Raw genomic sequence first — 12779 nt, forward strand, 5'->3', positions numbered from 1 at the left:
AATAATCAATCAATTAAAATAAGTAATAAAAATAAAGAATAAAAAATAAATCTGTAATATTAATTTAAGTAAAGCTGACACAAAGTCAAAGATACAAGCAAAAAAATAAGCAAAAATACAAAAAGAAGGAGAGAGCAAATTTTGATTCAAGAGTAATAATAGCCCATCTACTGTTCATCTGATGGAATTCAGCAGTAATCAAGATATCTGCACACACACACTCAGTAGTGATATTGATCTGCTGCCCGTGGAAAAGTGCTGGCACATGGAAAAGTGGAGGTGAAGGTCACGGGCTGTCCAGAGGCAGTAACTCAGGTTTCACTGGGATGTTGAAGAGAGACACAGGCTAAGCTAATGGACAGCCCATCCCTTCATCAAATCACAGTGTCCATTTAGACTGTGTGCTCAAGAAAAATGACTTGGTTTGAAAACATATTTTGATTCTGATTTCTGAGTCAGCAGGGGCATAAATCATAAATCATAAATCAATCAACATAAATCCAAAAATGTATTTTAACCCTCGTGGTGTTTTGAGGTCAGAGAGAGACCCCATAAATAAATAATAATAAATAAAGTATCAGGTTATATTTACTATTTAAGGGACTTTATTTCAGACATATTTGCTATATTATACTAAATTATAGTTGTATAAAAATTGATTATATTGTTAAAATTTTTTTACTTTTCGATTTTTGTTTGAATTCATTTTAATTTTCTGCAAATGGACCCCAAACAGAAACAGCGCTTCTAGAATCTAGTCATATTTCTGAAAATTGCTTTTCTGCTTTGTGATAAAACTTTAATAATATCTGCCTGGTTAGAGGAACTTCATAAAATAATAATTTGTTTACTCATAGTTTTTATACATGCGTCATATATGTGAATATATTAGTACGTATTTTTAGAATGCTTATTTTAACATTTTGGTGGTCTCTGCAGCTCAAGTTCCTGACAGCGATGAGCAGTTTGTTCCTGACTTCCACTCGGAGAACTGTAAGTACATCATTCCTTTTGATTTACATCTTATGCATGAACATTAATGAACATGAAACCTGAGAGGGTGAGAAAGATGACAAAAACAAAAAAGATAAAGAAGAGGAAGTAGGTTTGTCCGCCAATTATTTGTCCAAAAAGAGACTGATTGACAAACCGCTGGAGGCTGAGGCGTGGAGATTTTCAGACAAACAGTCCTGTTCTCAGGCTGTGCGTAACAGAAACGCACGATACATGACCTACTACACTTACACTGACGTATTTGGATGTTAATACTAAAGAGCACCTTCCATTTGCATTTGCCTGAAAGACTCAATTGAGCAGCTAAGGAAGCCTGTAAAAGATCTTTCAGCAGTCAAGCACAAAGATTTCCTTTTTGTGTCTGACAGAGGTGTAAATGGGAAAGCAAATTCCTGTACTGCACAACGCAAAGGCCGCCTTTTCAACTGCTTTCCTCGTTTTGTTGTGTCTCCTGTCAATGGCGTGCCAGGCTTTGTGGCGCGCGCTCTGTAAACAGTTCCTCTTGAACCTTTTGTTACAGCCATTCACAACATATTGGGTTGGGCCTTTACCACATTGGCGAGTCTGTTATGGTGACAATTTTTTCAAGGGTTGCAAAGTTCACGGAATGAGTCATAGATCTTGTTTTTTTTCAGTAACACGAACCGGGCCGTGGCTTGCTAAAAGACGGAGTGTAGTAAACTCCAGTGTGCAAACAGCGCTATTCTAGATCTGACCTCTAGTGACAGATGCTCCCCATAACATATTGTTCTTGTCTGTTGTGCAACAATGAGGGGGAGGAAGTGGAGATGAACTCTGGGGCAGGAAAGGGTTCATGACATGTCTACTTAACGCCATCAGGACATAACCAATCACCAGTGCTCTTTGCAATTGACAGCCTTTCCTAATACTCACAGAGGAGATGGGAGTTCAGGCTGACAGGCCTGTCACATTAGTTAAGTGGAGCAAAGCTTTGACTGACAGCAACACCCGCCCTTTCATTTAGACGTAATGGAGTAATAACTCACGAATTGAGGTCGTCATTGAGAAAAAGCCTCGAGTTGACAGGGCGGCTATAAACATAAACATATTCTCCCATGTTTGTGGTCCTTATGGTGTGGGTCAGTTTATGCCACCAGCTAAGATCCAAACACAGCCTCCTCTCTATTGGTTCAAACTCACTAAGATTATCATGACATTCAGGTGAGTCAGATGTTTTGCTAAATTGTGCCAGCATGTTACGTTTTATAACTGTCTCTTGGCCTTTTGTCTGTAAACACATGAGGGAAAACAAGATACATGGAGTCAAGTGTTTGGTTGTTGTGTCAGTCAAGTTGTTTCCCGTCTGGGCACGACCGTGAGTCTAAGACTCCGGGACGGAGCGGAATGCCAGATTAAAGAAATGGGGGATGTGCTGGACATGCTGTTGTGCAACACCTGCACATCTGGCAAATCTATCCCCATCCCTCTCGTTTTTCCACATTGAGAGTCTCCATTTGGCGTAATTCTGTGACCTGTTTGTCATTATTAGTGATGGAACTCAGCAATTTGGTCTCCTTGGTACATAAACTGTCATTCAGAACTTGGGGTATAAATGTGAAAATGACTAGTTTGGCTAGTTAGGGAATCATTAACATGATTTAAAATGACTCCTCTAGACTTTAAACTAGACAGTGCTGTAGAAAATGAGTAGCCAAAGGTAATGAATCAGAACAAGAGATCACAAAGCAAACACAAAACTTCCCATAAATTGTAAGAAATTAAAACTGTACATTTATTATTGGTTAAACAGTAATTGTGAACATCAAAAATGAAATGCTTTTGTTTTTTAAAAATCTCTTTACAGTATTGATTAGTACAAGGAGATTTTTGTAATGGCACTCAAAGAACAGGATTCTTTCTCCCATTCATGAAAATGCCCAAGAGCAGAACTGACTCCACCCTCATGGTTCCTTTTTCTGAATGGAGGTTTCAACCCCACCCCCATCCTGTTTCCCCTCCAACTGTACTAAAATGTGATAATTTAGGCTGCCTTTTCTCTCCCGTTCTCTCTGTCTCAATGCTGAGTGTTCCAAGATGTGAGTTAATCCTGCAAATGCTGTGTTGTGAGAGCCATTGTTTGGTTTTGTGCCTTGTTGTAATTATATAGGAAGTTGTGGCTATAAATCCAGTTCCAGAAAAGAGAAGTCTACAGGAAATAAAAAGAGCAGGAGAGATAAAAACACAAGAGATGTGCAAAGGGATTTTGGAATTTACTGTCTCAAGTCTGTTTGCACTTCCGTTAGCTCTCTCGACGTGTCTGATATATCACTGGATCGTGCTGTTGTGTTCACCCCCTTGCCCCTCCTCAAACAAAATATGCAGATCTACAGCTCTCAACTTTCCAAAATACAGCTGCTATGCAACAAAGTCTGCAAAAACATCCTCAAGAGTGCCAAAAATGTACAGAGACCAGTCATTCTACCCCGTAGAGGGGGCCAGGCTTTCCTCTTTCACTAACTTTTTGCAGTGGAACGAGCCACACGCGTACACACACACCGACACACGCGCACATTTAAGCCCCACATTTTTTATGAATGGGCTGGTTGTGAGGGACTGGCTGAGGCAGCACATTAAGAGAAAACGGAATCTCCATTCATGATTTGGACTGACTGAGAGCTGCGCTCAAAGCAGCCTTTACAGAGATGTTTTACTCTACCTCTTCACCGTTTTTTTCTTCAACCTCTTTCTCTTTTTTTGCTGTTTTGCTCTTTCTTTGTCTCTCTTTCTTGCTTTTTCTTTCACTTTTTTGCTCGCTTTTTCTTTTTCTTTCTCTTTTGTTTTTTACTTTTTCATCTTCTCTTTCAGTTCTTAGCTCTTTTGCTTGCTCTTTCTTTCTAGCAAATTATAATATACAACTATTGTATATATATACACAACTATATATACAATATACAACTATTTCAATTAAGTTTTTTTTTTTACAACATTTATCTCAGTTCATGTTAATTTTTAAATATACAGAACTGTTCAAAAGTTTGGAGTCAGTAAGATTTAAAAAGAGATTTTACTTTTATTCAGCAAGGATGCATTAAATTGATAAAAAGGTCACTGTAAAGACATCTTTTTTTTTTTTTTTTTTACAAAAGATTTCTATTTTTTAAATGAATATTGTTCTTTTGGACTATCTATTCATAAATAATCATTAAAAAAACATATACCACAGTTTCCAAAAAAAAAAAAAAAAGCACTAAGCAGCACAACTGTTTTTAACTGTGATACTAATAAGAATGTTTCTTGAGCAGCATAATTATTTTTGAAGGATCATGTGACACTAAAGACTAGAGTAATGGCTGTTCAAAATCACAGGATTAAATTACATTTTAAAACAAGAAATTAAAATACAAAACAGTTATTTTAAATTGTAATAATATGGGCAAATTATTACTGTTTTTACTGCATTTTTAATCAAATTAATGCAGCCTTGGTGAACATAAAAAACTTCTTTCAAAAAATTATTAACCAAGATTAATAAATTCTATAAAAGTATTCTTTTTTTTTAGTACATAACTATTGTGGTAAGTAATGTTAACATATACAGTCTTGTTGGAAAGTTTTACCTTTGTTTCTTCTGAAAGTTTCAAGTCTAAACCTTTATAAGAGGAACATTTGTCGAAACCGGCAGTTGCAAAGGTTTAGGATGTTTAGGTGGATACATGCCGGTCTGTAAGTGCCAGTAAACAGCAGCTCAGACTCTTATGTAAAACATGAATTTGGAAGCTTGTGCTCTGGTATGCTGTTGGAAGAAGTTAGAACATCCTCTTTAGAGGCTGAGGTATGGCCGCTGAGGCATTGAATGGACAGCAGTGTGTATTACTGCATCGGTGAGGACAGAAGCAGCGGGGCAAACACTCTAAACCTACCCAGGAAATTGCCCTTTCTCCCTCCTCTCAAAGAGGGACCCTTTTCCTCCCTTCTCCTGCTGATAGAAAAGACACTGAGGTGGGGGCTAATGATAACATAGAACATATGTAACATAACATACACATGTCCACACACATCAGAGACTTCCAGCGCACTGCGATAGACAGTGTTTGGAGACACAGAGTCTCTTCCAGCTAAATAGTGCAAGTCATCGCTGGTCTAAATCACTTAGCTCAGTCCATTGTTTCAGCATAATCTCACGTCAGTTCTGCTGAAATGCAACGGGCCACGTCTCGTATTGAAAAAGCAATGATAGATCTATTGATCCAGGGTGATCTCAGGAGTAGATCAGGCAGCATATGAAAAAAGCTTGAGTGTTTCTCTATCTCTTTGTATAATTAAGATATCAGCCCAGATGGGACTCGGTGAGACAAGTCTCGGTAGAAATGTATTTCTTACCGGCTTGACAGAAATTCAATGAGCAGGTGTTATCTCCCATCTCTCTCTGCATTCTCTACAGTAGAGTTCATTATATAATTTCTGCAATGAGCAGAGAAATCAATATATGCATTAAACATTAAGAGTGGACTGCGATATATTGAGGGCTGACGGATGTGAGGTTGAGAGTTTGATTACTCTTTCCACATGAACGCTCGCATAAAACACTATCATGTTGCGATGGATGACATCATTGTATTGCGTTTACAAATGATGGTCATCCACCTTTCGCATTTTCACTTTCGTATAGTTTTTCCAAAGTTAAACTTTTGGTAATGGTAAAATAGCTTAATGATTCATTTTTAAAAGACGGATGGTGCATTTCTTTTATTGGCAAAGAGCGTCATGCGGTTGCATAAGAAAAAAGAATCCACTCATAAATGGGAACTGATACCGTGTGGTTAACAGAAACTGGTCATATGTCATTCAGACCTAGTCCCATCACCCAAACCTACACCCAATTACAACATGACATTTAGTACACAAAAACACTAAACACATTAAGCATCCAAATGTGTTTTCAAATAAAAGACGTGTTGAGAGCGCAAAATTTAGCTTAGATACACGAGACTCTGTCTGATCGTCTCTACTTATCTTATTCAAGTTTGCCAACAATTTTTGAGCTACCAATAGCTGTCTGAAACTCAAAGGGGAAGTCACTGACACTCAGAAGTGACAGTCAAACCCAAGCGAGCAGAGAACCATTTTTAATGGAAAACCCCTGGCCATTCACCATCTGAGAGAGGCCAGAACTTCCTTTTTTGTTTGCGTTCTCTCGCTTGCTTTCTCTTTCATTCTGATCGTGTTGACATGGACACCACATGTCCGCCATGTGTTGCTGAACTGTGCTGAGATGACAGCATTGTTTCAGCAAAACCTCTGGCTGAAAGAACAGTCCTTTCTATCATCCACATCTCTCCCCGGACTTTCCACTGATCATTTCAATGATGATGGATTTACAAAAGCTCCTCAAATCAGGAGAGAAAACCTTCTTGGCTTTTTTTCTACTTAAACAAAAAATCCACAAAAAGCCATGAAAGAAACCGCTCAAAAACAACTTTTGTAATCTTTGTAATGCTCACCAAGCCATTATACCAAATGTTTGGGATCAGTAATACTTTCATTCAGCAAGGACACATTCAATTTAAATTAAAGTTTCAATAGTGTCAGTAAAAAGACATTTATAATGTTACAAAGGTTTTCCATTTCAAATAAATGCTGTTCTTTTAAACTTTCCGTTCATAAAAAATCCTGAAAAAGGTCACACTTTCCACAAGAATATTAAGCAGCACAACTGTTAGTTAAAAATGTTACTTGATTTTAAGTAAGCATATTACAATGATTTCTAAGGAGTCATGTGAAACAGGTCTAGAGTAATACTGCACTTTTGCCATCACAGGAATGGATTACATTTTAAAATGTATTAAAATAAAAAGTTCTTTTAATTGTAAAAATATTTCACAGTATTATTGTTTTTCTGTATTTTCCAATCAAATCAATGCAGCCATGGTGAGCATTTAAGACTTTGAAAAACATTTTTTAAAATCTGTATGATTAATTTCAGTGTTTTAATTTGAATTACACAAAATAGTATAAAATATTAACCATACAAGTAATTATCAGCTTATCCAATGCTATCTTACGACCAATTCGTATGTATTTTACGAGGTGGCTAATTCGTACGAATTCGTATGACCTCACTCGTACGATTTTGTACGATTTGTCTACACCCCAGTGACGGGTAGGTTTAGGGGCGGGGTTAGGTGTAGGTCATTCGTACAAATTAATCCGAATTGTGCAACTCGTAAAATACGTACGATTTAGCAAAAATCTTATGAATTTGTACGAGTGACGTCGTAAGAATTTGTATGAATTAGCCACCTCGTAAAATATGTACGAATTGCCATTCGTATGGCTTATCAGTATCAGCTGGAATTGTTGCTGTAATGTCTACAATAAGGGTTGTTTAACTAGAAATGTTTGACATTTCCAATTGGTTTTTATTATAAGAGTGACTTTCTGTTTTGCAATCCTGTCACTTTTATTTCAATTAAACACCTGATGTACATCCTATGACAAGCTGCACTTAAAAAGAAACAAGCTTTGAGAGCCGTGTTAAGTGGGCTGCCCAAAATCAATACTGCCATTTCAACCTTTAAGCCATTCAGACATAATTGGCATCCTTGTTGTTCTTATTGATTTGTCACCGTTGGTCTCAAATGGCCAGTGGGACGCCAGGTGGCATCTCTTCACTCACTCTCAAGCAGACTGTTATCATAATCGAAAATCAGATTTTATCACAACATCAGCACAAATATCAAACACTCCCATCGCACCAGACTAACACAATACAATAATCCTTTGTTCAGTGTTTTTATCAAACAGTCTTTGCATAAAGACTTGTTCTGTTCAGGATTTGTGTTTTATCTGACGACAGGCCGCAGCAGTCACGTTCCTCTGGTAGGATATGATAGGTTTATAGTCTTGAGATATTATTACTCAAACTTTGGTACACTGTCCCTGCTGAGTTGATACGGTTGGCCGCAACTGTAATTGTCATAAGATGAAAATTTCCAGGATGTGAGCCTGACATGAATATACAATACTGTCCAGATGATCAGTGGAGTTAAGGTTTAACTAAAAACAAAGCTGTCCTGCCTTAACAGTGACTGAAATCTGGCTCACAGTTTCAACAATGGTACTTTTATTCAAACTAAATTGATTAGTGATTACTTGTACTTTAACACACTTTCTTAGGACGATCCCCCAGAGCTCTCGGCTAAGGCCACCATACCTCCATATGTCACAGCTGGTGGATCTTTTTTTGTTTAAGGCAGGGGGTATCGGGGTCCTGAGATTTGTTTGTGGTGGGAGTTGACTGAATGGCCCTCCATAATGATCCCCTACTTCCTAAAGCACTCAACCATGACCATCACCTTTCACCCCTTATCCTCTCCACTGAATCCTGCTATTTACATATGTAAAGTCCAGCTCCCACCTCTAGCCCAGCCTGTCTCTAAAAGCTCATCCTGAATGGAGACACTCTTGTCATTTAGGTACAGTGCTCCTGGTTTTTCACACTTAGATGTAGCTTGAAGGGAGGTGTGAATGGTAAATGCACTTGTATGTAAGGACAGCATTATTTAAATCTACAGTATATTTTGGCAGGTTTATAGCCTTACCTGGCAGATTACGATCACTAGAGGTGTCAAACTCATTTTAGGTCAAAGACCGGCCTTTTTTGTTTTTGTTTTTTTGCAGGTTTAAATGTCTGGAATAAAATTTATGCTGCCTTCATAACCTACATAATGGGATAAAACAAAAGAGAGCAAACAGAATGTATTAATTTCATTATTTTTGTAACAAAAAAGGCCTGCTGATAGCTGTAAATTATACAGCTGTAAGTTCATATACATGCATCACACAAAACCAAATGTTTACATTTAAAAAGCACATACGTGGTCCAAACTCTCTTACATCCTTTTTTTTTTTATACCCTTCCTCTGATCTACACTCTTTGAAGATAAAGTAGGCGTGGAGTCCTTCCAGTGAAATCTAAATTAAATTAAAAAAAAAAATGTATTCCTCTTTGGTATTACATTACACATTTAGGATCACAACCCCTATCCCCCCTTTTTTCCAAGAAACAAAACCAAAGAAATATGAGTTTCTTTAGAGAACAGTGATGTAACTTTCACACGAATCGTAAAGAGAGAAAGCAGAAACTGAGAGCTTTGGGCAAATTGCACTAAATAAAGTACAAGATCTTCCCTTATTGTCACATCACTGTTTACTTGAGTGCCATCAGTCTGTAAACTCAAGGAGATTTAACGACACACGAATGTGTCTTGATAATGTTACACGTTCCTGAAGTCCTCGTTTGGTCCTCCATCCTATTTTAGAGTATTTAGAGTGAAATGATTCATTGCTTTAATAGAGTGGTTTTAGTGGTTCTATATTCGTAATGAATTTGTAAAAGGACTTGCAGCCTTATTGATCAAATGAGCAGTCCATTATTAAAGCATAGCATTGATTTGAGACTTGAAATGTCAAATCTATAAGTTTTATGCAGACTCATTATAGAGAAGAATGTTTAAGAATCACTCGTTCTTTTCATATTTCAGCTCTTTCTCTTTCGATTTGAGTATTGCCTTTGAGAGGGCAGGACTTGTGCTACAGTGTTACAGTATTGGAAGGCCTTTCCCCCATTTTTTTCTTGCTTTTGTGAATGAAATATGCAATTACCTGGGCTTGGGTTTCAGCAGTGCCTGTTCTGTCAGGTCTGCGCCCACGACAATCAACACATAAACAGCCATAAACACAGAGCTGCTGCTCAGCTGGAAGAGCACAGCTGCTGCTGTTTACCCTGAGCGGCCCAGAAAAACATCCTGTACCGTGCCGTCTTTGAGCCCGGCTGCTCCCCTCCAATAATAAACAGCACTGTGGTTCAGACCCAGACCCCACGCATGCTGGGCGGCTCCTCTGCTACTCCTCAGCTAAATGCCAAAATCTTTAAAAGCTGGGCTGGAGAAACAAAATTTGTATGTAAATGACCAGCTGCTGATGTGTTTATAAAAGGCTTACTCATTTAACCACAGCCATTGAATGTTTTTAACAGGTCTGTGCTTTAAAAGGGTTGAAGAAAAAAATCTGGAAATTAGAATTATGAATCTAATGCACATTAATAATTAATCTAAAATGGTTAAGTCCACTTTTCAATATTTATTAATGGAAGTAACTTTTATGCTAGTGGATGTTTATGTATATAATTGTTTATGATTTAATTTGAAACTGAGTCCAAACACAGTAAGTTTTACTGTGTCAACTGTGGTTGAGTTAAATGATCACGTTTGCATGATCTACTGCCCTCACTATAGCTAAGGACAAACCAAGTTCATTAAAGTATTTGGAATACATGTGTATCACTTTACTCTTGTTTGTATACTCTTGTTGTATTTTTAGTGCAGACAAAAGGCCTGTCATTTCTCAAACGGGAATTAGCTGGAATGTGGTTCATTAATAAACCTGTTTCTCTGTGTACCGCAGCAGTGGCATTCCACAGCCCGCCTGTGAAGATTAAGAAAGAGCCTCAGAGTCCCGGCTCAGACCCCAGCCAGTCTTGCAGTCACAAGCAGAGCTTCAGCTACCCCAATGGAGAGCAGTGCCTTTACGCCAGGTCAGTCAAAAGGCAGATGCTGTTCCTTGATGCCTCTCGCCAGATGAACATACTTTCATGGTGTGAGCAGGTTTACTATGTTCACCTTTAGCCCTGTGGACACAGAAATTGGATTCTTATAACACACATTTCACACTATAATGCAGGGTTCTTCAAATCCGGCCCTGGGAGGTCACTGCCCTGCTGAGTTTTGGCCTGATTTTGTTCGAAATGACATTACACTGATTCGTTCTTCAATTTCACTTGAAGTATATCATGGCCACAATCAAGGACACCTGAGCAAGCTAATCAAGGTCTTCAGAGTAACTAGAAAATTAGTAGTAGGTGATTTTGATCTTGAGCTAAATTCTGCAGGGCAGTGGCTATAATAAGTGCCATGATGCCTTAATCTCATATATCACAGAAGTGTTTTTATGTCTCTAGAAGTCATTTTGAAAACATCCCAAATGATGCAATGGGTTTAATTGTATGCCATGGTGGAAACATCAACATTTTAAACAATTTTTAAAATAAATAGGCAGACTTGTCTTGCTAAGGCTGATTTCACATTTTATTTAATTAAATATAACTAAAATATATTTTCATATATGATAAGAGATGAAAACACATTTGAGGGTCAGAATTTGTGTAAAAAATATTATAAGAAAAGTTTTTCCACTCTTTGTTTAGATTAATATAGAAATAGTTTTTCCACTCTTTTAGATTTTTACAAATGTTTCAGTTGTAAAAAAATATGAATATAATAATTAATGTTATATTTTTATTATGCATTCTCATATTTTATTTAATTTAATTTATTATAAGTCTATACATATACTTTTCTGGTTTTAATGTGACCTTCATTTAAACGGAGAAAAAAATCATATTATTAAAATCATAATAATATTTTAACAAAAATCTACTCCTGAGACATAAAAATGTTTATAATCGAAGAGACATCCATACAAGATTTCATGCGTATATAACAGGAAAGAAATGCATTGTTGACTTTGAAAGTGTCTGTGTACCCTGTAGTGCCTACGAGCAGAAGAGAGCAGCCATGGCAGCAACAGCAGGAGGATCTAAGAGCTCTTGTCCAGGAACACCCATGTCTCCTATGCAGCATTACTCCCCAAAACCAACAGTGGGAACTCGGCCGGAGTCAGGGTACATGAATACACCCTCAGCCAGCCAATCCCACGCCTGCCACAGCCACAGTTATCCCATGAACCCCAGGTAACAATAATGACAAAGAATATGTGTGTTTAAACTTTCGAGTAGAGATGCATGATATATTGGTACGGTTATCGGTCGAAAAACTAAAATCAGTCATTTTAAATACAAGCGAATCCATATGGATATTTAATTGTGCATGCTATAGCATACAGATAAAGCATACTTGCATTGCAACAGCATTTTTAGGAGCCTATCTGTTAATCAAGGTCTAATTTTCCCTCCCAGTTCCAGGTTCCCTTCCGGCTCTGCAGAGATGTGCCCACCATTCACTTCCCAAGGCCAGGCCCTGCAGCGCATGCATCCTGCCCATGCCTCCGGGGGCGGAGGTGACGGTTATCATCGGCAACACTCTGACCCCTGCTTGCCTTATGCTCCTCAGCAGAACTTCAAGCAGGAGTACATGGACCCTCTGTACGACCGAGCGGCCCACATGGCCGGGCCACAGCATCAGAGGTTTCCTCCTGCCCATATGATGGTCAAACAGGAACCCACTGACTACAGTTACGAACCTGGTACGTGAGTCAAAAGACTGATGACACAAAGTGAATTGATTTGCTTTGAAGTGGTGTCTCATCTCCTCTCTTTTCCAGAAAAATCAAACCACATTAGGCCACTAATGTAAACAGTAAATTTCACGACAAAACCAGAAAGTCTTTTTTCGAAGAGATTCTGTTTGTTCCTCTCCGCTTCCACATCCACTGACAATTTACAAAGGTCTCAACAGTGTTTTCTGTACTTCTGCCCGCTCCTGCTCCTTCGCCCCTCCCTTTTCTGCCTGTGTTCTTTGAGAAGGAGGAGGCATAGGAATTTCATTGAGAAAATGGAGGGCACTGGAAAGACTAGAATCCCCAGCGGAGTGCTCGCGGGTGTAGGGTTGCAGCAGCGGCTTCCTTTTTCTGCAGGCAGATGAACTCATAATGGAAAAATGAGCGTAGCCTCAGTAACCCGAGCCCATGCGCTGGCTTGGTCGAGCGGGTGGGAGGTGGTGGTGGGG

At 38.4% G+C, this 12779-nt stretch overlaps 1 protein-coding gene across 2 annotated transcripts in view; it reads left to right on the plus strand.

Annotated features, from left to right (window-relative positions):
• etv4 (ETS variant transcription factor 4) overlaps positions 1–12779 on the plus strand; it is a 30714-nt gene that overhangs the window by 4737 nt on the left and 13198 nt on the right. Inside the window, exons 4-7 of one of the 2 annotated variants that reach the window (XM_016510753.1) lie at positions 940–993; positions 10441–10570; positions 11585–11785; positions 12011–12297. In XM_016510753.1, the coding sequence (XP_016366239.1) occupies positions 940–993; positions 10441–10570; positions 11585–11785; positions 12011–12297 (672 nt within the window). The remainder of the gene's footprint in view (positions 1–939; positions 994–10440; positions 10571–11584; positions 11786–12010; positions 12298–12779) is intronic. The other variant, XM_016510754.1, reaches the window with a different exon arrangement.

The sequence above is a fragment of the Sinocyclocheilus rhinocerous genome, unplaced genomic scaffold, assembly GCF_001515625.1.
Source record: "Sinocyclocheilus rhinocerous isolate Xijiao unplaced genomic scaffold, SAMN03320098_v1.1 scaffold144, whole genome shotgun sequence".
In the NCBI taxonomy this organism is placed as follows: domain Eukaryota; kingdom Metazoa; phylum Chordata; class Actinopteri; order Cypriniformes; family Cyprinidae; genus Sinocyclocheilus; species Sinocyclocheilus rhinocerous.